We start from the raw sequence: 26,704 nt of genomic DNA, 5'->3' as shown, positions 1-26,704 counted from the left end.
CCGAAGTTTCTATAGGACCTAGCTCAGACCCAAAGAATGAGCTCTCTCTCCCCCCTTAACTGTAACCTTCAGGCTTCACCTCCATGACTGGACTCCTGTCTCATTTCCTACTTAGACCAGAGATCTCTCCAGAATGACAGCTCTGTCCATTTCTGCCTTTGGGGTTGGAGATCTTTTTCTACTCTTTATCGGGATTACAAGCAACACAGCTCCTCTCATGGAAGTAGTCCTCTAGTTTGCTGATCCTTCTGCCAGTCTAAACTAATCACATTGGCTTTGGCAAGTGATGTTAGACTAAAGATAAGCAGGTTTGGATACTGTCTTCTGCTCTGGTAGAAACAGACTCCAGTTCACTGGTGTCTTTGCATATGATTTACTTTTCCTGGCTGAAGCCCACTGTTGTGATCTCAGCATAACTCTCAGGTATCCTTATACAAATAAAAACATAAGGAACATTATTCCAAGAAACAAATTGGATATGCCTATTTTTCTCTTAGGATTTATCTATAATATGGTACAAAAAGGCATTTTATATTTCACACAAATTGTGGAGATACTGGGCTTCCCCTGTGGCTTAGTGGTGAAGAATCTGCCTGCAATGCAGGAGACTCTGGAGATGTGGGTTTAATCCCTGGGTCAGGGAGACTCCCTGGAGAAGGAAATGGCAACCCACTCCAGTATTCTTGCCTGGGGAATCCCATAGACAGAGGTGTCTGGTAGGCTACAGTCCATGGGTTGCAGAGTTGGACACAACTGAAGCCACTGACCGCCACCAGTGGAGATACTGCTAACATTATAGTAGTCAGAACGAGGATGTTGAACTTACAGCTGCTAGCTTTGTATTTTTCCTGAGGTTTCTAAAGTATATTTTCTGAGTATAACTTGGCTACAGAATAAGAAATTGTGCATGCACGCATGTGTGTGTATTTGTGTGTTCATGTGTGTGTGTGTGTGTGTGTGTGTGTGTGTGTATGCGTGCTTTGAGCTGGAGATGCAGATGAGATCGAGGTAGGGGTTATACACTTACTGGGTGTGATATGAGCTATGGAGTCAGATAGGCATGAGTTGAAGTTTTAGTTCCATCCCTTACTAGCTGTGACTTATCAAGTCAATTAACTTTTCTTGAGATTCATTTTCCTTTACTGTAAAAATAATATCTACCTCACAGGGTTGTGCCCACAATTAAATGTGATAATGAGTATAAATCATCCCGTGCATTGTAGACATTCAATAGAAAGTTTACTTCTGGCTTTTCCTGTGGGTTTTTTTTTCACACATATTTATTGTTCGTAAAGAACTAACAATTTCTTCTAAAGAGAAATTGTTACATTCTCTTTGCTAGAAATTGAGAGATACAGTGCCCAATGTATTTTTGTTGGTCTCATTTGGTGACTAAGAAATTCACCACTAAATTTTGTGTTCCATTGCCTCAGGAGAGTTTTGATTATTTTTCCTTTCATCTCTCTGACTTTTGTTTCCTCTTTATGACTTGTGTTAAATATTTTGGCTTGTAATTTTGCACTCAGGTTTTCACTGTGAGTTGTCTTAAATCCTTTTTGAAAGTAGTCAGTTACTAAATCAATTTAGAAAGATGTTTTTGGAATTCCAGTGTTCTTGGAGTCACCCATGAAGCCTTAAGGGCACTTGGGAAAGTTTTTCAATATCTCTCTCTTATCAAGTGTCTTTCTCATGTGTTGTCAGCTCCTAACACTAATCTTAATAGCAGTGACAATCACTGGAGAAAATAACTCTAGTAGGAGGTACCATGGGGCTTCCCTGGCAGCTCAGTGGCCTAAAGAATCCACCTGCCAATGCAGGAGATGCAGGAGACAGAGGTTTGTTTGATACCTGGATTGGGAAAGTTGCCTGAAGGAGGAAATGGCAACCCACTCCAGTATTGTTGCCTGGAAAATCCTAGGGCCACAGGAGCCTGGTGGGCTACAGTTCATGGCTACAGTCCATCACAAAAAAATTGGACATGACTTAGTGACTAAACAATAACAAAGGAAGTACTATAGAATTCTGTGGAGAGGCCTTTGTTTGTATGTAGTGGGGGTAAGATTCGCAGATCTTGGCATGAAGGACTTGTCTAGATTAAGGAATCCTCCTATGATGTTAGCCCTTAACTGACTTCCTTAATTTTCTTAAGTCAATTACATAGAACTCAGTAGACTAAGATTTATTCATTGAATCTCTTCCTAGCCCAGAGATTTGGAAGTCCTAAGTAAGTTAGCAGCATTGGAATCTGGGTTATGCCTAAGTAAAGGGATTTTACAATGGGAGTTACAAGAGAGGGAGCTGTATTGAAACAGAGGTAGAGGCACAGTGAAAGGGTGGGAAGAAAGGGTAGGGTTTAAGTGGATAGTTATCCAAGGCACCCCTTCCATTGTCCCAGCCATGTTGCCTTTCTTGCTTCCAACTGATTTCCTTTTCTGGTCAGGTGGTTCCTCTGCTAAACTACCTGACTTGGAACTTCCTCATTTAGCATTCGAATAGTGGCATTTTATTGAGCCTGAGCAGATAAAAGCCTTAGCATTTTATTTAGTCTTTAGCCTGGCTAAAAGAGAATCTGTTTCAAATACATAAGTACAAACCGGGACACAGGTTGGTTTAATGATTATTGCAGTCATGCTGCTACACTCTACATGAGCTTCTTGTTTGTCAGGCTCTGGAGCTGCTATGAGGGTACACAGCATCTTTTGCTGTGCAGATGGAGCTATTGTTTTACTGAGTTGGCCTGATGTCAGACTAAGGCCATTGCTCAGTTTCATGGCCTGCAGCTTGGAAAAGAAGTCTTCATTCTTTTAACAAATATTTATTAAGTATCTACTGTATACCAGGCACTATACTAGGCATGAGAGCATAATAATATTCTTAAAATATCCCTGGTCCTTAAGCCTCTAAATGCCCTGCTTAGGAAAAATAATATATATATAAGGTTACTCAGAATTTCCCACATTTTCATGCCAAATTAGACTTTTATAATGCAAGTTTACAATACTAATGGCTGTTCAAAGGAACTATCAAGGTAATAGCTAATTTAAGGTGAGTAAAAAGTTCCTGAAAGTTCCAGAACATTTTTTTCAAGGCTGATAAAAATTTCATATCTTAATTATGATATAAAGTCATTTGAATATTTTATAAATGCAAAATTAACTTCCTTTTACTTGAATGTAGGTAGATAAAACTCTATGAAACTCTCAGATTATATAAGACAAATGAGACATTTGTTCTTTTAAGTGAGTAAGAAGTGCTTTCTGTGACTGTTAAATCAATCCCATAACTTAGTACTAGAGAAATAAAATTTTAGGGACATTCAAACAAAACCACCCGACAACCACAAAACAAGATAGAAGTATTAAATCAAAGTCAGACTGAAGAAATGACAAATGGAGACAGCAAAAATGGAAATAACTATTCCATATTAACCATCTATCAAACTCTATTATTCCTTCCTCAGATTTAAGATACAAGATTCAGTGTTTGCTGTTTCTTAGCTTGCAATGCAAAACACTCTTTTTGCGGTGTGTATACTATCTAAGTTCTGTTGGAAGAATGTCAACAATTGAATTTTTACCAAAAAAATAAACAAAAACAAAACTCTCCTTTCATAGTGTTTTGAACTCTTGTATTTTATTTTGAAAAAAAGAAAAATATTATCTAATAGAGGTCCCCTATTTAGATAGCATTGGAAAGCTGACCTATGCTGTAATAAATGGCTTTTGGTTTGTTTCACTCAGCAGGGCTTCAGAGAGGGCCATTCCTAAAGGCAGCCTGCAGAGGGCACATGGAGAAAGACAGTCTGAATGTGGCAAATGGTTCTCCTAAACAGCAAATTAATCACAGAAACAACTTTGGTAACTGTGATAACTAACAGTAGGAAATTTCCTTGGGTCCTTAAATATACTTAAATCTTGACAAACTAGTATTAATCAAAACATAAATTAACACTGACTAACGAAACATTAAAACTCAAGTATGATTATCAAATGAATTATGCAAGAAATAAAACAAATCTTAAATCTCTGCCCTAAATCACAGCCTTAATATTTTATAGCTTTTTAAAAATTCTAATATGATTATTACATACTATGTGGACAGTCTAGATTTGATAACGTCTTTAAAAGATACTAAACCTCACTTTTCACTCTTTCTAGAAGATAATGTTGTTCCTTAATGGATTTCATAATTTTGAGGTCATCCCAGATTATATTATTTCTATGATTATGGTTTATCATTAAGGAATAGGGAGAATACATCTTTCATCTTTCCTTGGTGATTACATGTTTATCCACTGATCAAGTCAGGTACATTCTTTTAGTAGTTTTAAACATACAAATATATATAGTCTTAGTCTGAGATCTCAAACTGCTTTTTCATCTACTTGCTTATTTTACTTTCATGTGGCTAATGAGAAGAAAGAATTGTTTTAATGCATAGCACTATCACACGTGGCAAGATTGCTGGCAAAGCAGGGTATTGTAGAATCCATGACTAAAGGCTTTTATAAGTCTTGCGAAAATTAACTAATTTTCTGCATGCAACTTTTCAACATACATCATATGGTTACATCATTTAGGCAAAAAACATGAGCAGATCAAAATGCTGCTGCACATAGACATGGAAAACAGTGTCATAAATCCTGAACCAGTTGTGCTACAAGAAAATTTTCTCTGAAAAATGAAAACAGAGTCCTCCCTCCTGCATCTTTCCCTTGTCCCTTCCTTGTCCTGAGTTCCCGTCCCCAGTTAACAGCTTAATTATGATATGTTCCTTTGCTTTTAGAAGGACACTAAAACTTTAACCTGATCCCAGTTAAGTCAGGGCCTAGGATGAGCTGCAGCGTGAGCGATGATGTGTAGGCAGAGGGGATTTACCGCTTTTACATACTTATTCTTGCTACTCCAACTCTGGAGCCCTTCTGCTAAATCAGCAAAGGCCTGACTTAAGAGGGTACACTAGGATTTTTGAAATAAGGTCTCGGGGGAAACCCTGGAACTCACTAAAGTTTCTAAAGGCAACAGAAGGGATCTGCATCCTGAAAAGCAATTTCAGGACCTTCCCCTCAACCTCCCAATTATTTGAGAGAGGGAGTGAAGGAAGGGATGAAGGAATACCTCATAAATACTTTTTTATAAATGGACTGATTTTAGATGAGCTGAGTTTGCCTACAAATTAAGGAAAAGGGAGGTGCAGTCTGCCATATAATGAAAAAGTGATTTAAGTACCACTTCACATTTGATATACCATATTGAACTTGAATCTAGTTTTATGTTTCAGAAAATTTTCTCATGTGTAATATGTTACAATCATGTTTTGATTTATCAGCTTTATATAAGGAATGTAGAAGGGTGATTTCCCCATTTTTTCACACGAAAACTAAAGAATAAGTGTATTAAGGGTTTCCCTGGTGGTTTCGTGGTAAAGAATTCACCTGCCAATGCAGGAGATGCAGGTTTAATCCCTGAATTGGGAAGATCCCCTGGAGAGGAAATGGCAACCCAACCCAGTATTCTTGTCTAGGAAATCCCAGTGACCGAGGAGCCTGGCCGGCTACAGTCCATGGGGTCAAAAAGAGTCAAACATGACTAAGTGCGTAAACAACAACAAAAAAAGTGCATTAAGGGATTTTATTTGTGGAAGAATTAAGACTCTAAACTTAGTCCAGGATTCCTTCAACCCTTGTGACTTGCCATAGCTGTTCATCAGAGTGGATTTCTAAAGTTGCTACTAGTATGGTGAAGTACAAAATGTTTTCCATTCATTCATCAGTTTTATCGATAAGCAACAAAGAATAGCAACGTAGCATAAATGCTATTTTCTTTTCGTACTGGTTAGGGTCTTTGTTTCCCAGAAAGATTAAAACTAGACAACAATTCAGTTGTTTTCTAGGGAAAGTGATGGCTCTATTGGCAATTTTATAACTTTTTTCAAAATAGCAGAAGTTCTCAAAATAGCAGAAGTTCTCTTCCTCTATCTAGTAGATTCCCCTTCTGTAAAATGTGTTTAGTCTTGTTACCCAGCACTCCAAATGTTCCATATTGTTGTGTTCTCGTACATTCCTACTTCTACAAATTGAGTTTCAAACCAGCTGTGTAAGTTCCGAAACACGTGTACATCAGCTGTACTTGTTAATGAAATCACATAATTCAATTGTATTGCACATAAAAGAATGAAGTAAGTATGACTAAAGAAAGAGAGCAGGGTTCCCCCATCTCCATGAAAATAAAACGACATGTTTCGGAAAAACTTTATAAAAGTGAGTCATTGCAAACAAATGCAGTCATAGATTGGTTTTGTATTAGGTGTGGGTACTTAAACATTTATAAAAGTGGAAATCTTATATGGTCCATTAACTCTAGAAAAAATAATTAAAAAGTGACTAAAAATCAGAAGCACATGAAAATTAAGAACCACACTCTATGATAACCTTTGGATCAAAAAATACATAATTTAGAATGCAGTAGAAAAATTCATATCAAAATCCATGGAACCACAGAAAAATTTACATTGAAAGGAAAATATTAGTCTTAATGTCTTAGTTATTTCAGAAAGAAAGACTCAAAAAAACTTAAAACAAATGGTAAAAATAATAGAACAAAACAAAGAAATAAAAAAGAAGGTAATGAAGGCAAATGCTGAAGATGAAAAAATAGTAGCAATAATAAATTAATCCAAAGGCTAGTTCCTTGAAAAAAATACAGTGAAATAAGTGAATCTTTCAAAGGCCTGCTAAAGGAAGAAAAAAAGAACAAAAATATGCAAATTTACCAATGATAAGGCAGAGGTAGCTACAGATATGGAAAAGACTAAATAAATGAGTTAAAAGAGAATCTTTGAAGCAATTTTGTAACCACTTTGAAAGCCTAGATGTAATGGATGAATTTTTCCCAAAATATGAATTATCAATATTGACCAAGAAAGAAGCAGAATAAATAATTACCATAGTATAGATTGAATGGTGGTTAAAGAACTACTATTAAAACCACCACGACCACATAGTTTAAGAGATGATTTCTTTCTAACATTTAAAAAGCTTGTAACTATAGAACAATACCACTATAAAATAGATGCACAGTTATGAATAATTTACTGGTTAATACAATCAACAAAATATCAAAAATATCTGTGACCAAGTAGGATTTATTTCAGAAATGCAATAATTTTTTAAAACTATTAGTTTTAATGGTAAAGTTATTTTCAAAAAGTCAGCTACTACTATTCAAAACTGTTTTGAAGAATCTAGTGAATTCACATGGAAAATAAATAGTAGTTTTAAAAAAGAGAATGGATGTATCTCTTTTTGTTGCTGATATGATACTTAGAACATCCAAGAGTAAATCCTCAACGACCTCTCCTCCTGCCCAAACAAAGCAACCCAAATCAGACTAAAACAAACTAAAGGAAAAGTCCGATAAGAGTGAGGCAGATAGGGAATTCCCTGAGAGTCCAGTGGTTGGGACTCCGTACCTTCACTTCCCCGGGGGTGAGGGTTCAATCTCTGGTCAGGGAACTAAGATCCTGCAAATCGTGTGGTAAGGCAAAAAGAACAAATGAAAAAACAATGAGACAGAAAATATGTTAACGTGGCTATAAGGAAGATAAATAGCAGGTAAAAACGGAAATGTATAATGTATTTCATTTGGTTGACTAAGATATATAAATTTAAGAATGAATTTAATAACAAAGGTAAGAATTTCTAAGAGCATTAGAAAAATCTTACTGAAGGAGACATAATTTTTTTAGGCTCTACATCAGTGGCTTGCAATCCTGGATACATGTTAGAATAGACATAAAAATACTGATGCTCTGACATAGCTATAGGCAATTCTGGTTTAACTGTTGCAGGGTAGGTCTGAAGCACTAACATTTATATATTCAGATGATTTTAATGTGCAGCAAGGAACTTAATATTGAAATTTCAAAGTCATGTAAAAATTAATATAAAATTCATAGAATGGAAAGGGTTAGCAACAGGTATTTGATTCATTCTCTCTCCTTTCTGAGTAATACCTGGAAAGAAAAGTGACTAGATAATGACAAAGATTAATGACCTGCTCTTCACAAGCACACTAAAGGTGTGGGGCAGCTCTTATCTATGGAGTGGCATTTATCTGTGGCAGGGTGTGTCTAGTTTAAATTGCTTACAGTAAACAAATATTTCATTGATTTATAGGACATTACTTTTTAGAAAATGTCTTGTAAGCTATGTAACTTCCAGACTCTAAAATGTGTATGTCTGATGACCAAAAGAGCTTCGTTCTGCTTAAGTGTTATGTTATCACACACATGGTTTAGGGGCCTCCTATGTTAAATATGATTTAACTTTTATGCAGGATACTTGAAGCGAAATGCTTGGCTGGATGAATCACAAGCTGGAATCAAGATGGCTGGGAGAAACATCAACAACCTCAGGTATGCAGATGATACCACTCTAATGGCAGAAAGTGAAAAGGAACTAAAGAGTCTCTTCATGAGGATGAAAGAAAAGAGTGAAAAAGCTGGCTTGAAACTCAACATTCAAAAAACTAAGATCATGGCATCTGGTCCCATCACTTCGTGGCAAATAGAAGGGGAAAAAGTAGAAACAATGACAGATTTTATTTTCCTGGATTCCAAAATCACTGAGAGCTGTGACTTCAGCCATGAACTTAGGATGCCTGCTTCTTGGAAGAAAAGCTATGACAAACCTAGACTAAAAAGCAGAGACACCACTTTGCTGACAAAGATCAGTAGAGTCAAAGCTATGATTTTTCTAGTAGTCATGAATGGATGTGAGAGTTGGATGAGTGAAGCTGAGCACCAAAGAATTGATGCTTTCAAATTGTGGTGCTGGAGAAGACTCTTGAGTGTCCCTTGGATAGCAAGGAGATCAAACCAATCAACCCTGAAGGAAATCAACCCTGAATATTCATTGGAAGGACTGTTGCTGAAGCTGAAGCTCCAATAGTTTGGCCACCTGATGCTATGAGCTGACTCACTGGAAGAGACCCTGATGCTGGGAAAGGTAGAGGGCAAAACGAGAAGCGGATAGCAGAGGATGAGATGGTTAACTAACATCACTGACTCAATGGACATGAATTTGAGCAAACCCTGTGAGATAGTGGAAGGCAGAGGAACCTAGCGTGCTATAGTCCATGGGGTTGCAAAGAATCAGACATGACTTAGTGACTGAACAACAATGTTAAAACTTAGAACACATACTAGAAGAAGGATCGCCATGCCTTGATTTGCCTTATGATTACATATATTCTTGAGTAAACTTTGATATTGGTTACAAGTTCTGATTTTTGTGTGCCAGAAATAACAATCTGATCTCTGGGTTATCTCAAAAGCCCAAATGGAATCTGTCATAATTGAATTAAGATAGTCATATATTTTGTATGGAATAATAAATATTCTCATATGTCCCCACCAAATAAGAAAAGCAAGATTAGTAAGAGTTGACTTGCCTTGTCAGATACCAAAGTATGATATAAAGCTATTAACAATAAATCAGAATTTATATTGCCATGTGTGTCATTGCTCAGTTGTTTCCAACTCTTTGTGACCCCATCGACTGTAGCCTATGAGGCTACTCTGTCCATGGGATTTTCCAGGCAAAAGTACTGGAGTGGGGTGCCATTTCCTTCTGCAGGGGATCTTCCTGTCTCCTGCATTGCAGGCAGACGGTTTACCCTCTAAGCCTCCAGGGAATAGAGCCAATATGGGAGTAAAGGTATTTGTGCTGAGTTGCATCTGACTCTTTGAGACCCCATGAACTATAGCCTGCCAGGCTCCTCTGTCCATGGGATTCTCTATGCAAGAAAGCTGGAGTGGGTAGCTATTTCCTTCTCCAGGGAATCTTCTCCACCCTGGGAATGAACCTGGGTTGCCTGCATTGCAGGAGGATTCTTTACCATCAGAGCCATCAGGGAATATATATTCCAATTATACCTAATAATTTAATGTATAAATCAGGGGTATTTAAGACCAAAAGAAAAAGTCCTATCTTCCATCCATGTGAAGAAAATTTATAAAACTACATTTCAAACAGATTCAGAATTTTCTTCCTTAATCATATAACAAAGCTCAAAGCCTAGGAAACTACTTGTGTAATCCACAGGTTTAGTGGGAACTTTGTGAAACAGGACAGGATCTCTGAAGTATACAGGAAAAGTTGACTAATTGGATGATACAAAAAACAAAAAAATTAAAATCCAGACAATATCCTAAACAAACTCAGCATATTAGAAAGAGACTAGGAATAAATTGAAATCTAGATGAGAGATAGAGCATCAATGTCTATAAATTGCAAAGATTTCTTTAAAAATGACAAGGAAAGTGTAACCAAAATCTATACAAAAATGTTATGAATAAGTAATTCATAGGAGTGACATCTCAATTAACCATTCCTGCTTTATTATAAAAAAGCATTCTGAACTCGGTTCTGGTGTTGCCTACTCCAGCACAGCTCATACATAAGGCATGTAAAATTAGAATTAGAATCTGAGCCAATGTTCCCATCTTAGAAAACACGACTAACGCCCTGTTTTCCTAGTGTCCACACACTGACTCACAGATAAAACTAGGTAATGGCTAGATGTGAACCTCTATGATTCAAGTACAATAATTACACTTGTGTGGACTGAGTCTTTGGTTTTCCCTCCCACTACAGTGGGTGTTTCTAACTACTGACATGTTTCAGTTCTGTCTGAATTGTAGAGCATTCTGAGTTAAGAAGATGGCCAGGAGAGTGAGGAAAATGATTTAGCATGGCTCCAGAAGTGTTAAAATGCACTATACAAGGTACTGGACCCAAAGTGAGGAAGATTCTTACCAGATGGTCACTAAGCTGAGTGTAGAGTTCTTGGGGTAGCACACTGGACTAACAGCAGCCCAAGATGCAAACTAAAAGATTCTTTTAGAATATCTGGAATGAAAGAGGCATGCTTATATATGTTTTTTTTCCATTCACACTCATCTCCATGGATAGTAATATGTCTAAACCATGAAAAAATAATTAAATGTAATTTTCCTGAGTCTGCTGCCATAAGGCTATATGGTCAATTGGCTAAGATGAACTACTTGTGCTTATTTTTGCCTTTAAAAAATGATATCTGGTCTAGTGGGTAGAAATTTACATATCCATTTTTAATATAAATTCTCAAGCTATTGGTGATGTCTCGGGAAATTCTTTAACTAAATACTGGACTTTTATTTTGGGATAAATTGTGAATGGTTTGATTCTATTAAGTTTGATAAGTGCTAAGTTCTCTAATATTTGAATTTAATGGACCTAAATTCATGTTTCCAAAGAATATTTCAAAAGTGAACATTGATGTCTTTATTTTCCATTATTGGCTCGCCTGTACTGATTATTAATTGATCCTAAACTGTATTGAGCTTGAATTATTCCTGTGTTCCAAAGAAAGCATCTAGACACATAGATCACTCTTCAGCATAAGAGACTGCACTTGAATCCTGTTTGAATAGTACCATAAATTTTGGAAGTTGAAAAACAACTTGAAACATCATTTTCACCTTCCTACTACCATAGGAAGAACGTTAACAAATGGAGAAACTGAAGCATAGAAGTGTGTTCATTGCCTCGGTGTGGTATTTCTGCAATGATTATTTTTCATGTGTAATGCCACAGACCAAGCTGTCATTATTTCTCTTGACTCAGGAATGGCTCAGGATCAGATCCCACTGTTGAACTTGATTTGCTTAAAGCAGGTTTGGTGCTCGATGTAAACAAGTCTTTAATGGTTGGAGACCAGCCTGAAATGACCGTCATCATTTGTGAACCATAATTTAACATATACCATTTGTAATCTGAAAATACCAGATGCTTGTCTTAAGCTTGATATTGTTCATGTCAGGGGGCTCCAGATGGTATAATTATTGTGCTCTGTGGCATTTTGAGACTTTAGGATAAAGAGCCTGGAGGAAAAATAGGAAGGACATGTGACTTGCCCTCTCTTAAACGCCTGAGGTTCAGGTGTTAAATACAATTGCCAAGTATGTGTGTTAATAGTAGATTTCTTGCAAGTGGAAAATTTCACATATCCAGTTTCTGATGATCCAGGCAATTCCTGTCAACTAATCAGCATGATGATGAAAATATCTTTTAAGGTTCATTGTAGACAGCCATTACTTTAATTCTACTCTTAAACAGCAACAATTTCTTTACAGAAAACTAAAAGATGTCACCAATCCTCAGGGTCATTATCATTTAAATGCAGGTGTTTTTTTTTTTTTGTTTTGTTTTGCCAATCCCCATGCTCCCTTTTTAAATATGTGGATTTACACTTTTCTACCTAAGTGTAGAGAAGTAGCATATGTCTTTCATATTAGGAGACATTGGTAATGTTCTCTGTACCTTGATTGCTAATTTTGAACTGGTGCTTTTTTGTTAAACTATTACTGATCAAATAAAAATATCAATCTAAATTGTAGGTTCACCTGTGCAAGAATTGTATTATGCTGCTTATATCTTTAAACACGAGTGTTTTTATTTTCTGAAGACTTCTTGGTAACTGGGTCCCTGCCCACTGGATGGTTAGTCACACTCGAAAGGCATCATATTTGTAGTTATTTTACTGTAGCCTTATAATGAACTAGTCCAAGGTTTTTCACTGACTATATCAACTTTGGTATATAAAGTATCATTAGAAAAAGTAAAGGGTAATAAAAATATTATGGTAGAGACAAGATATGCTATTTTATAAATTTTGCTTTATATCCTATGTGGCTTAATGTCACAAGGATTATTTTATCTGAGTTGCTGAATTAGACATTGAAAGAGCTCAAAATTACATTTCACTACAACATATTAAAATAGAACATTAGTGGAGTATATTTGCGGAGAAGGCAATGGCACCCCACTCCAGTACTCTTGCCTGGAAAATCCCATGGACAGAGGAGCCTGGTGGGCTGCAGTCCAAGGTGTCGCTAAGAGTCGGACACGAATGAGCGACTTCTCTTTCACTTCTCACTTTCATGCATTGGAGAAGGAAATGGCAACCCACTCCAGTGTTCTTGCCTGGAGAATCCCAGGGATGGGGGAGCCTGGTGGGCTGCCGTGTATGGCGCACAGAGTCGGACACGACTGAAGCGACTTAGCAGCAGCAGGAGTATATTTGAAAGTGACAGTCTGGCACAGATGAAGTTACTTAAATAAACATCGGGATGGGTGCAACAATAGTTTTGATGGAATGCAGTTAGATTGTAGATGCAGGTTAGTGCTAGTAATTGCTAGTTAAATAGATGGTAGTTAGTAGTAGCAGCAAGCAGTTAGTAGTAGTAGTCTATAGTCAGAGTTATCAGATAACAGAGGAGCAGGAAAAGAGTCATGGAAAGAAATGAAATCAGATTTTCATTAAAATGTCCTTAGAAATCACATCAGCCCCAAGAAGTAGGAATTTCTATTAAACAGTATGTCATTCTTCATTATTTTCTTTTCTATTTTCATCGGCTTCACTCATTTGGTCCATTAGAAGTGTATGTTTTGTCACTCGAGAGTCCCACTCTGGGGCTTCCCAGGTGGCTTAGCGGTAAAGAATCTGCCTGGCAAGAGTCCCACTGTGATTCTAAGCAATTTTAGCCCACTAGGTTGATTCTTGATTGAAATCTCTAAATATTCTCCCTTATTCAACTCTTCTCTGGCCCTATACCTTCTTCTTTCTGAGGAATTGGTCTCTGCTTGACCACAGGGGCTGGACCGTGTGGTATGAACGAGTGCCACTGAGTCGCCTTCTTTATTCCTCAAAACCAAAGCCTCCATCATTTTTCTTTCTTCTCCTACCTCTCTTTAAGGGAACTTTGTCTATCTGGCTGCTAAAGAATTTATTCTTCTTTTTTAGGTTCTTATTTCAACTCCTTTTTATATCTGTTTCTCAAATTTTTCTGCATCAACACCCCAGACTAAAATACTCAACTGTTCTCCCTTCTTCTTAAAATAAATTAAATGAAGTTGTTTTTAGATTATCTGCCTTAATTCTGCCTTGGAAGTCTCAAAACAGGGCCTCTATTCCTGTCCTTGTCTTTACCTGAAATGGTCTCCTTGATTTCTCTGCCATCCACAATTCTACCATTCACTTACTTCAGTGGTTTTTGAATAATACTCAACACAGAAACAATTGTTCTACAAAGGAGACTCAGAGGGAACAAAAGACTGTGCAGCAGATAGGTTAGACTCTACATCCTCAAGCAGAAAAACTCCTATAATAATTGCTTCACAGATTTAGCAAGGGCAGTTCTGGCGCTTTAGAACTATTTGAAAATGGCATGTTTAATGAAACTACAGACAGGTTAAGTGACTTGTCCAAGATTAGTGGCATATTGATAGCTAGTACTTGGGTCTTCTGAATTTTTATTCTATATATATTTTTTCTATTATTCAGGCATTATTAGAGGGCCATTTTTAAAAAGGCTTTTCTTCCATGCAAATATAATTTTAAATTATGGAGTGGTTTCTGTCATTAGTGATTTATTTCTCTCCATCCAGAATGATGGACAGATCATAGTTATTGGTGTCCTTGGTCATTCAAGCCATGTTCCTTCATGTGCATGGCTTGATTCTACAATGACATGGAAGGTGATTTTCAGTTTCTGGCAGTGTTGTAACTAAAATCAATGTTAGATAATGTCTGAAAGTTTCAGATTGGGTTATAAGACAGCTTTGATTTTTTTTGGGAAATCCATTGAGGAACCTTCAGTCCTAATCTGAAAAAGTATTGCAGAAAGAAAAGTATTTTCCAAGCTTGACCTATGGACATTTCTGAGCTAATTTTTACTAATTCTAAACCTGACATAATTTGCAAAAGGACATCTTCCTTTCACTCGCTTCATTATTCTGACTGCTTTCCTTTTGCAATCTGAATCATTTGGCTCAACTGAGAGGAAGCCCATAAATATTCCCAGAATGCTTTGGGTTCTGGAACATTCTGGCAATAGATGTTCCACTAAAAGCAAAAATACAGGGAATAAGGAATATGGCTCCATGTTTTAGGTAAATTCTTTGTGATGTTTTGTGATCTATCAAACAATCAAATGTTTGGGGCTATGAAAAAGAATTTTCAGTCAATTAATAGAGTATGAATAAACATCTTGTACTTCATCTGGACATGGTTAAACAGCAAAAATGGCCTGAAATGTTTCATGATAAATTATATTTAAGGTTATACTTAAATGAAATAACATGGAATGCTGATGTAAAATACAACAGTTTGATGTATTTTTATGTATCACAGTACATAAAGTTAAGTCGCATTAAATTGTTATTAAATCACAATTTAGTTAACAATAAAACTAATAAGACACGGGGATTTAACAATGTGGTGTTAGAGGTTAAAAAAAAAAGAATTTTTTTTTAACCTCTCAGTAGTCTAAGAGTAGGGTTGCTTTTTTCTAATCAACTTTCTTTAGCACATTGTGCTTAATTAGCAAGCATCTTCCATTTGCTGAGTTTTCAGAGTTATATTGCACTTGGATCTTTTACTCACATTGCAGTCACAAGATGAGAAATGTAGACACTGTGTACAAACAAGAAGTTCGTGCAAAGTCAAGCTCTCAAAACCACACGCAAGACTCAGTGGCACATGGTTTAGAGCTCACACAACTCCTGGATCATGCAATACAGGCATGCAGATGAGAGGAAAGAAAAGCACCTACATCATGAAAATAGAGGATGATGAAAGAGAATGACGTTTTCTTTATGACAATTATCTAATGCAAACCGTATACCCATAACCTTTACCAGAGTGGAGGAAGGGGCAGATAAATGACTTTTTGTGGGTGGGTTCGGGGGGAAACTCTATATAAATATTATTAGAGGTCAAGTTGTTGTTCAACTTAAGAATTTCTATTCTGTACTTGGCCTCTTCCAGGTTATCTTCCCCAGTTTCTTGCTTTGTATTTCCTCTGCTACACCATGCAAAAAAGATCAGAACTAACATTAGAAATCATTTAACAAGCTCTAAACCTGACAGATCACAAGGGTGTTCTCCACAATTTACACGAGAATTAAATTGGATATAAATACCTCCTGTTCTTACCGGTGGGTGTTGTGATTCCATGTATTAAGGTGTGAAGCAGACAGGAAAGAGATAAATCTTTCATAAGTACATTGTAAATAGGCAAGTGGTATATAAACCAAATTCATAGGTAATAGAGTCAAACAATGAAAGGTAAATAGTTTTTACAAAATAGACTTTATCACAAAAAAAATGGTCACAAAACTAGAGTAATATGGAGAGGGGAAGTAAAATAAATAAATGTTTAACTATTGTTATTGAAATAATCTGGCAGAATGGAACAACAAAATTGAGTGACATGTGTTTTGATTAAAGATTCTTGACACTGCTTCAGCCAACCCAGCATTAGAGAATCCCCTGTAGTTTCTGAATGTTGATATCTTCATTAAATAATAATATGAATGGAAATAAACAAAAGTGACCAATTTGTAGGTACTTTCTTAAGAGATTAAAGTGTTATCCTGGTAAGATCAACTTTGCAAATGAATTTTTACAAGTAAATATGGGATAATTAGAAATAACTCATGGAATTCAGTTATGGTTTTGTATGAAATGTGCTGATTGATTAGTTCCTCAAATTAAAAATTTTATAATGGCATGCCATTACTTCTCAATCAAATAAATCATGCACAGCTATGGTAAACTTATCATATGTAAATATATATTTCAAACTGGGCAGTATTTGCAATGCTTTCTGTACCTTAACTGCTAATTTTGAACCTTTATTTTTTTTGTTAGGTTATTGATAATGAAATAAAAAAATGTCAATCTCAATTGAATAAGTTGTATGAAAAAGTTGTATCATACTGTTGCTGTCACTAACTTTGAAAGATTTCATTTTCTAAAGAACTCTTAGAAAAAAGATCCTTGCCCAGTGGAGGAATAACTAGATGGGAGGGTATCATAATTCTAATCATTTTTTAATAGGTCTATGACACGCTACTGAATTTGTATTTATCATATAATTTATCTTTAGTAATCAATCTCTATAGCCAAATAGCTAGGTCCAAAAGATATATGTAATTTTCCTAATAATTAAAGTAGCTCTTTAGGTCAATTAATTTTATTAGTTGTATTGATTTTTAAGCATTAATAGAGGAGGGAAGGTTATGAAAAGTTGATGTTGAATTTGTTTAAGAGTTATGAAGGAATACATATTTCCCCCTTGAAAGGAAAGATGCATTAAACCAGATACAGTAAAAGGGCACATATTTAACTGATTAAAATATAGAAAAATTGTCCTTAACAGAAACATGAAACTTCCTATTATAAAATGTTTATGGTATACTTAAGTTCCTTAACCTCTCCCACAAATCCTTAAAATGTCATATTTTTAAAAAAAATTTCTGTTTGGAGGCATTATAGTTATTACTGTTTACTGGTAATATCTTATTGTTTACTGGTAATATCTTAATGCATATGGATCCATCTATTTTGCAGGCTCTGGCAGCTAGGCCATGTGGGAAAGCCCAAGTCCTAACTTAGCAATGCTCTCTCTGACCAGAAGTGGGCGCTCTACGACACACAGTTATATCAGTTTGCATCATGTTATGCCTTTGCCACACAGTATAACTAGATATAGCACCATGCAATGCCATGAGTTGAGGATGAAAGACTATCTCCAGGGGAGAAAATAAACATCCGAGAAAGGAAAACAAAAGCAAGGGGTTCAAAGCTGGTGAGACTGTTTTTTTTCATTTTGGCTGTAGCTATAATGCCTGAGGGGCTCCAGTTTTGGAAAACAGTAATACATACCATGTTCATGTCAATGCCATTGGTGTAAGTCCATGCGTGCTGGAAATATTCTTCAAGCCGTTGCCTCAGAGGGTTGGGGATTTGGTGAAAGCGAATGAACTCTTTTACTCGCAGCATCTGCATGTGGTACCTGGCAGTTCCCGAGTATAGTCTTTGGATAATTGCAGATACATTCCCAAAAATGCTTGCATACATTAATGCTGGATTGGATAAAAAACAAAGTTATGGGGGAAAGACTGCACTTGGGGATATTATATCTTGTCAGAATCTCAAAATGCAGATTTTTTTTTTTTAATCTCAATCCATTTGTGGGGGTTTATCACTGGCCCGTGGGGAATAAAGTAGTTAAGTCAATACTGTTGTAAAGTTTATAATTTTCATGGTAAATCTGGAGAGGAAAAATACCCGAATTCATCATGGATTCACTATTAAAGTAAAAACTCAGACCATTTACAATATCAACCTGTAACCAATCTAGACTATTGACTAGAGATAAAATATGTTTAGAATCAACATTTTATTTGTAATGTAATAAGAAGGTACATCATGGGGTTACCACAGATCTGTATTCTGGAAGTGGAGTAAAGGTTTTTAAATTGTGACAACTCTACCTTGTAATATTAAAAATTTACTATAAAATTTAAGGATTTGCTAAGGAATAATATTTTTTGAATTATTTACTCATTTATTTGGCTGTGCCAGGGCTTCGTTGTGGTATGTGAGATCTTTGTGGCCTGTGGGATCTAGTTCTCTGACCAGTGATCAAACCGAGGTCCCTGCATTGGGAACCCGGAGTTTCAGCCACTGGACCATCAGGGGAATCCCCATAAATTGTTTCAAGGAAATCACCGTTTCCTTAGAGTGCTTCTTCATGTGTAATTTTTAATTTATTAAAATTTATTTTTCTACTTTCTATATGAGAAATATATCTTTGGCTTAGACTATGAGAAAATAGCTTTATTTTTGCAGAGAAAAATAGAATGACGTCTTTGTTCTTTCACCTATGGGAAGAAAAAAACCTAACATTCATTATTTAGAATGCCATTTCTAAAGCTTCCTGGGCAAAATATTTATAATTTAACAGAAGCTCTTTAAATATCTTGTCTTTCTTTTTATATTTGTTTAGTTTCTAATAATCCTAAAAAAAATTCTATATTCTATACAGAAAGTCACATGATGACAATGGCCTACATCTTGCTTTGGACATATGTCAGACACTTAGAGCGGAGGTAATGGAACTGTAATGTATCAAGCAGGTGGGGGGAAAGGGAAAAAAAAGCAAAAACAACAATCAACAATTCCTCAAAGTATTTGTTCAACAATATTCACCCAATGTATTTTTTTTCCACAACACATTTTACAAACCATTGCCTATATAAACCGCTTGATCATTTTTAAGGTAAATTTTGGCCAGATTCAGTCTGTGTTTTAAAATGATTTATCTTCTTGGTCATTTGCTTTCTTTTCCATCTTATTTCTGTCTCTTGGTTAGCATGGTCCTTGTTTATCATAGATGTCCCAAGTAAGAGAATGTCCCAGACAAATGGGTGGTGCTTTATCTATGTAAAGGGAAAAATATTGGGGAAATCTATAGGAAGGCTGAATTGGGGTTTGTGAAAGACAGTAAGTCTCATTAATATAGAAAACCTGTTTAGGTTGTATCTTCCACAGGCGTGAAAAAGAAAAAAAACAAAACAAAAACTTGGGCATAATTTGAGTAAATGAACAGTTAAGAAGGGAGCTAGCAATACGTGCCTAAAATGGATTACCACGATTCAAAGAGATTTATGTGAAAAATATATTTTACTCTGCCTAACTTTAGTGTTGGAAATATTTATGCTTGTTGATAAGTGTCCAAAGTATCTATCATGTTCTCAGGAAATGGTTTGGTACAGATTTTCACTTGATTTAATTAGAGGGCCCATAATCAATGCTAGTTATTTTACTTAAACCACATAATTATGCAAAGAAGAGTCAGGGAAAACATTCTTATTTTGTTTTTAATAAATACTGTGTTTTTATCTCCATACTGCCATAAAAATGAACCAAACATTAGTTTGATCATAAACAGGTATTTCTACTCATTGATAGGACAGCAAAATCTAGATCATAAGTACACAGTTGAATACATGAATAGCATATATTTCTCTAAGGAAATTCTATGCTAATGACTTTTTAAATTATAATAAAGGCATACATTTTTTTCCTATATTTTTAGGAAGCAAATGGAGCTAAAGGTGGTAAGCAAGAGAAAATCATAAAATGATTCTATTTTGTATACATTATTTAGCTGCTGCTGCTGCTGCTAGGTCGCTTCAGTCGTGTCCGACTCTGTGTGACCCCATAGACGGCAGCCCACCAGGCTCCCCGTCCCTGGGATTCTCCAGGCAAGAACACTGGAGTGGATTGCCATTTTCTTCTCCAATTATTTAGCTAATGCCCATCAACTGGCATAAAATATGAATCAAAAGCAAGCTGGCAGACCATACAATCATTTCTCTCAACTCACTATTTTGTTTACCCTTCCTTAACAGAAAATTCTTCTTTCACCAAAATGATTTGCTTCACCTCGAGGTACTATACAAATAAAACAGGTATAATTTAAAACTTCAGCATGCCACACTCAAAATCTAAGAAGCTCACCAAACTAATGATTTTAGAAAGTGAAAGTGATGTTGCTCAGTCATGTCTGACTCTTTCGGCTCCCATGAACTGTAACCTGCCAGGCTCCTCCGTCCATGGGATTTTCCAGGCAAGAATACAGGAGTGGGTTGCCATTTCCTTCTCCAGAGGATCTTGCCAACCCAGGGATCAAACCTGGGCCTCCCACATTGCAGGCAGACTCTTCACCATCTGAGCCTACCAGGGAATCCCAATGAATGTAGGGTCATTGGGTAATAGCTGAAACATACTGATAAAAGAAATAAAAATGCTTTTCTACCTAGTACGCAAATTTAAAAAGATAAATTTTGATGATGTATAATTTAGGTACAATAAAATGAATCTATTTTAAATGCACAGCTCAGTTAGTTGACAAGCATACACACCCGTGTTAACACAATCAAGATTATAGACCATTTTCATCATCCCAGAAGATTCCACTGTGTCCCTTGGCTGCTTGCCCACTGTTTTCTAGGCTAACTCTAGACAATCACTGAGCTCCTTTATGTCATTACAGATTAGTTTGCATTTCCTAGAGTTTCATATAAATAGAATCATAATGAACATATTCATCTATGTCTGACTCCTTTTTCAGTCATATGAATTTTGAAATTCTGTTTTGTATGTGTCAGCAATTTGTTCTTTTTTTTTTTTTATCATGAGTAGATTCTCATCACATGGTTCTACCAAGTTCATTTATCTCTTCTGTTGATAAAATCTCACCGTTTCTAGTTTTTGGCTATTATGAATAAAACTGTGAGGAACATTTGTGTGCAAGTCTTTGTATGGGTATACATTTTCATTTCCCTTTGCAAGAATTAGAAATAGAATTGCGGATCTGTGTGGTATGTTCGGACCTCCCTGGTGGCTTAGTGGTAAAAAATCTGCCTGCCAATGCAATAGACTAGGGTTTGATCCCTGGGTGGGGAAGATCCCCAGGAGAAGGTAATGGCAACCCACTCCAGTATTCTTGTCCTCGGAAATCCCATGGACAGAGAAGCCTGGGGAGATACAGTCACTGGGTTGCAAGGAGCTGGACATGGCTTAGCCACTGAGCACACATGCCGCTGGTTATGTTTAAGGAACTTGCCAAGCTATTTCCCAAATTTGGGGTGACTTTACATTCTCACCAGCAATATTTGAGAATACCAGCTGTTCTACAACCTTCCGAACATTTGGTGTTGTCTTATTTTAACCATCTTAGAGCATTAATTGCATTTCCGTGACAACTAATAATATCTCTCCATGTATTTACTGGCCACTGACATATCTTCTTTTGTGAAATGTCCATTTAAAACTTTTTCTCATTTTTTAAAAATTGACTTGTCTTCTTATTATGGAGTTGTAAGAATGCTTGATATATTCTAAATGAAAGTCTTTTTTTCTAGATCTAAGTATTGAGAGTATTTTTTTCTAGTCTATCATTTGCTTGTTCCTCTTAACAGTATCCTTTGGAAAGCTGAAGTTACTAATTGTGATGAAATCTAAATGTTTATATACTTTGTTTAGTTTTCTGATATTTAAAAAAAGAAGTTATAGGAGTAGTGTAAGGTTTCAGTTTCGCCATCATGGTTAGAAACAGAAATCTGGTTACTTTGTTTTACACATTATAAAAAAAAGAAATGCTCCTAAGATGTTTGTCAAGCAGGTCAGAGATGAAATACATTTGCCTTTATATACTGGTTTATAGGTTTTTAAAAATCAAATGTGTATATTTATAATATTTGAATAAAGATTATACTTATGTTATATATTAATATCAGAAAAATAGATATAAATATGTGATCTTAACTTATATTCTCACTTATACTTTTTTTTTTTTTTTAGTATTTTACTTTTTATTCCTGCCTAGAAAATAATATAGTCTAAAAAAAAAGGATTTTAGTTAAAAGGCAGCCTTGGCTATTATCATACATTGCTTACAAAGGGCAGGTATTTATCCAAATATTTTAACAGTTTATGAGCTCACAGGTAGACTTCTTTTTTAACTTTTATCTCTATTTCCTCCTCTGGGAGAAACTTAGCCAGGTTTCTGTAAATGCAATCCTGTTTTCCAAAACAGGATTGAGAGTTTATTTATTTATTTATTTTTTTAATTTTTTTAAAATTTTATTTTATTTTTAAACTTTACATAATTGTATTAGTTTTGCCAAATATCAAAATGAATCCATCACAGGTATACATGTGCTCCCCATCCTGAACCCTCCTCCCTCCTCCCTTCCCATACCATCCCTCTGGGTCATCCCAGTGCACTAGCCCCAAGCATCCAGTATCGTGCATTGAACCTGGACTGGCATCTCATTTCATACATGATATTTTACATGTTTCAATGCTATTCTCCCAAATCTTCCCACCCTTTCCCTCTCCCACAGAGTCCATAAGACTGTTCCATACATCAGTGTCTCTTTTGCTGTCTCGTACACAGGGTTATTGTTATCATCTTTCTAAATTCCATATATATGCTTTTATTTTTCATCTTGAAGTGTGTATATTTTTAAAAAGAATTCTATGGTTACTGTTCTCTGTACATATTCAGAAGCAAAGTTGGTGACTATCTTTGCAAATAGTTTTTAAAAATGTATCTATAGGTATCTGAGTTATTTGAATTTAATTAGATGATAGCCTTTAATGTTTAATTTTTAGTTTCCTTGAATTGTACTGCTGCAAAAGGGATTGCAGATTACTTTGGCTTAAAATTTTATTTTAGAATGAATATTAGTTTTAAAGAAGCTTTGGGAAAAAGAGTTCAACTTGATAACTGACTGTAACAACTTTAACTTGCAGTAGTATATATACAATACTTTACATTTATATTTTGGATATTATATTTTATTTTCAGGTTTAAATCAAACTACTCATACAATTGAGGGGTATGTACTTAGTATAAAAATAGAACTAAATACAGAAAATTAAATCATTTCTAAATACATTTTGGTCTAAATGAAAATATCATGTGTAGGTATACACAAATACATTAAATGGCTATGAAAATTTCAAGGCATGCTTATTATTGCTAAGTTTCCAATCTTATTTTACCTTTTATGGCATAATAGCTCATGATCCAATTCTCTAGGAATATGTATAAATTTTTTTTCCTGTGTGATGCTAAGCTTTACATAATCCCATTTTGATTAAGTTTTGTAGAAGCAAGTCTGTTATTCAAATAAAAGATATTATGTGGGATATGGATATATCTTAGTCAACCCAATTAACTAGAGTGTTTTTTATTAAAAGATAGAATTCCTCTGCAGGAAACAAATATTCTTCCTAAACAATCAATAGAAATAGCATAATGTCACATTCAAAAAGGCAAAAATACAGGAAGGAAGGAAGGGAAGTAGAGAGCAAGGGAGGAAGAAAAGAAAGAAAAAAGGAAAGAAAAAGACACAAAGAAAGGAAGAAGAAAAACTGGCAGTAATTCCCTGATTTAAGGATTAGATGTTGGGACAGATGAGCCTGGTTGGCTACAGTCCACGTTGTCACAAGCGACTAAACCACCACCACCCACAGAGCAAGTAAAGAACTGAGTTCTCTAATTTAAAATAATTTACACGTTATGGCAAAACCAATACAATATTGTAAAGTTAAAAAAGAAAAGAAAATAAAAAAAAATTATTCGAGTATCATATTAACTAATTAAAGAATTTACAAAAGTCATGAGCAAACAAGACAAGCAAAATCAAAGAACTCATTAAAATAAAAATTAAAACAATTGTAAGACAAAAAAAATAATTTATACGATAAATAGTACCATGCATTTCACTTAATCCTTACAAGAGGTAAGGATTCCTATGGGGTGAACAGGATAAACTTCAGTGCTCTTAAAAAGGGCTTCCCAGGTGGGGCTAGTGGCATAGAACCCGCAGGCCAGTGCAGGCTAGACATATAAGACAGCTCCATCTCTGGGTGGGGAAGATCCCCTGGAGAAGGGAATAGCAATCCACTCCAGTATTCTTGCCTGGAGAATCCCATGGACGGAGGAGCCTGGCGGGCTACAGTTCATAGTGTCACACAGAGCCGGACATGGACTGAAGCAACTTAGCATGGCATAGCTCTTAAAAAATTCTTCCTTGCAAATTCTGTTTCAAGAGTCAAGTACTGTTTTCTTTTGAAAAGTGCCTATATATATTTCTATAATTAAAAGCATACTTTTTTTCTTTTCTTTGTTACTAATGCCACTAAAACTGATAGCCACTATAAAATATTTACTAGCAGTTGCAATCACAGAATGGTTGGGGCTGTGTTTGTTCTGTAAGATTCAGTCTCTCTGGAATGAATTTTCTATTTTTTCCAGCAGGCTCCACTTTCATTTCCTTTTGAGTGTAATTCTGTTTTTTGGTTTGTAACAAGACTGAGCCTGAATTTTCAGAATATTTTTAAGCATTATTTAAATGTATTATTTGCCTATACAATCTTACTAAAATAAAAGCACAAGACATACATATGAAAAGTAAATTTTAAGCACAGTGAACACTAAACTATTTGAATCAATAAATAATATACTAATATGAATCTATTTACGTTTCATAAATAAAGCTTACCAAGAACATTTTATTACTCAATATATTAACATTCAAAAATTAAGTCTCTGGATCTATTTTCAAATTTGTATGCAATCTAAGGATGATGCTCTTTTTCAGACTTTAAAAATCCATCATGCTTTTGTCAGTTGCTGCCTGGTATAAACAAGGTTATTTTTAGTGGTTCCAAAGTGTGGTTTTTTATAATTAATATTAAAATATCTTTAGTTTTACACAGTTTTTTTTTTCTTATTCTAAAGAATATAACTTATAAATGATGCTCATAGCATTACCCATTGTAGGGTAAAAGGCAATCACTTAGGTCCTTGGCATAATGTCAAAAAGGAATTTTTAGTCAAATGACAAGGAAAAATACATACATATATATATATGTATATATGTGCATATGTGTATCTATGAAAGATTGGCTTACATTATAATTAGTAGGGTGATATTTACACATCTATATCAATCTACCAATGTCTGTATATCTAGTTATGTAATGTAAAAGAGTCTTTCCTATTCTAATCTGGTCTCAGCTTGAAATATTACAGAACATAACCATTAGTAATAAATTACAGACACATTTTTGCATCAGTAAAAGTGGACTTCAAGTCTCAATTCCTGAATCCCAAGATCATGTCACTCTAGTTTTATGCTCATAGTTTCCTGAAGTCATGCAACATCTTTGGTGTGTCCCCTCTCAGAGAGAATCAGATTTGATAAAATACACATATATTTAATCCCATTATCTCTACAACTTTCTATAATTTTTTCTTTGCTTTCTTTTAAATGTTTTTGAGACATTGATTTTGTACTATTATTTTATCCTAATAGATAACAAAAGAGAAATCTACTTACAGCCAATCAACATAACACAAATCGAAAAGATTTTCTCCGAATTGGTGTTAGGAGACACATTCCCAAATCCCACACTTGTTAAACTGCTGAAGGTAAAATAAAGTGCTGTGACGTATTTATCTTTAATGGATGGTCCAGAACTTGAGTCACTGTCATTGTAACGCTTCCCAATTTGTTGTCCTAAGGAATCCAACCAGCCGATTTTGTCAGTCAGGTAGGGCCTTTCTACATTCCCAATGGCATACCAAATGCAAGCCAGCCAGTGAGCAATCAGGGCGAATATGCACATTAAGAGCATTAGAACTGCAGCCCCATATTCTGAGTATCGATCAAGTTTTCGGGCCACTCTCACAAGACGCAGGAGTCGAGCTGTCTTCAAAAGACCAATTAATGTTGTTGTCTGTGGAAATAAATGTGCATGATCAGAAACAGTTGGTAAACAATTCAGTGTGTGTTCCTGTGTAGCAAAGTAAGTAGAAATAGGTTACAAAAATATGGCAGCACTGAAGATAACTGCATATTTGAATTAAACATCAAGGTTAGTTTTTTTATTTTTTTAACATTTGTTTGGAAAGTACTTTGAAAGTGTATGGTACATTAATTCAGTATCTTGGCATGTAATACTTTTGGAACAGGGACCATGCTTTGTTTTGCACTTTAACCATTTGCCTGGAACATAACTGGTACTCAGTAAATCATTCATTCACTGACAAACAACCCAGTGTGTTACTGGTGGGCCTAGCAAGTGGGATTATAGTGTAGAGCAAATGGACGTGGTCATTTTTATAGTAGAAAAAGATATTTATTTATTAGACAAAGTGTCACTTTTTATAAAGAGAAACAAGGCCCACTGTCTATTGGGGGGAAATAAATATTTTTGAAACAAAT

The 26,704-nt window shown here is 35.4% G+C and overlaps 1 protein-coding gene across 1 annotated transcript in view; it reads right to left on the bottom strand.

Annotated features, from left to right (window-relative positions):
• The window catches only part of LOC133256048 (potassium voltage-gated channel subfamily H member 7), a gene marked incomplete at its 5' end in the record, with an annotated part of 132,748 nt that overhangs the window by 40,155 nt on the left and 65,889 nt on the right, over nt 1-26,704 (bottom strand). Inside the window, 2 exons of the mRNA XM_061430748.1 lie at nt 17,775-17,974; nt 25,817-26,216. Coding sequence (XP_061286732.1) covers nt 17,775-17,974; nt 25,817-26,216 — 600 coding nt within the window. The remainder of the gene's footprint in view (nt 1-17,774; nt 17,975-25,816; nt 26,217-26,704) is intronic.

This window comes from Bos javanicus, chromosome 2 (genome assembly GCF_032452875.1).
Source record: "Bos javanicus breed banteng chromosome 2, ARS-OSU_banteng_1.0, whole genome shotgun sequence".
Classification (NCBI taxonomy): domain Eukaryota; kingdom Metazoa; phylum Chordata; class Mammalia; order Artiodactyla; family Bovidae; genus Bos; species Bos javanicus.
This window is presented reverse-complemented; position numbering and strand designations above follow the sequence as displayed.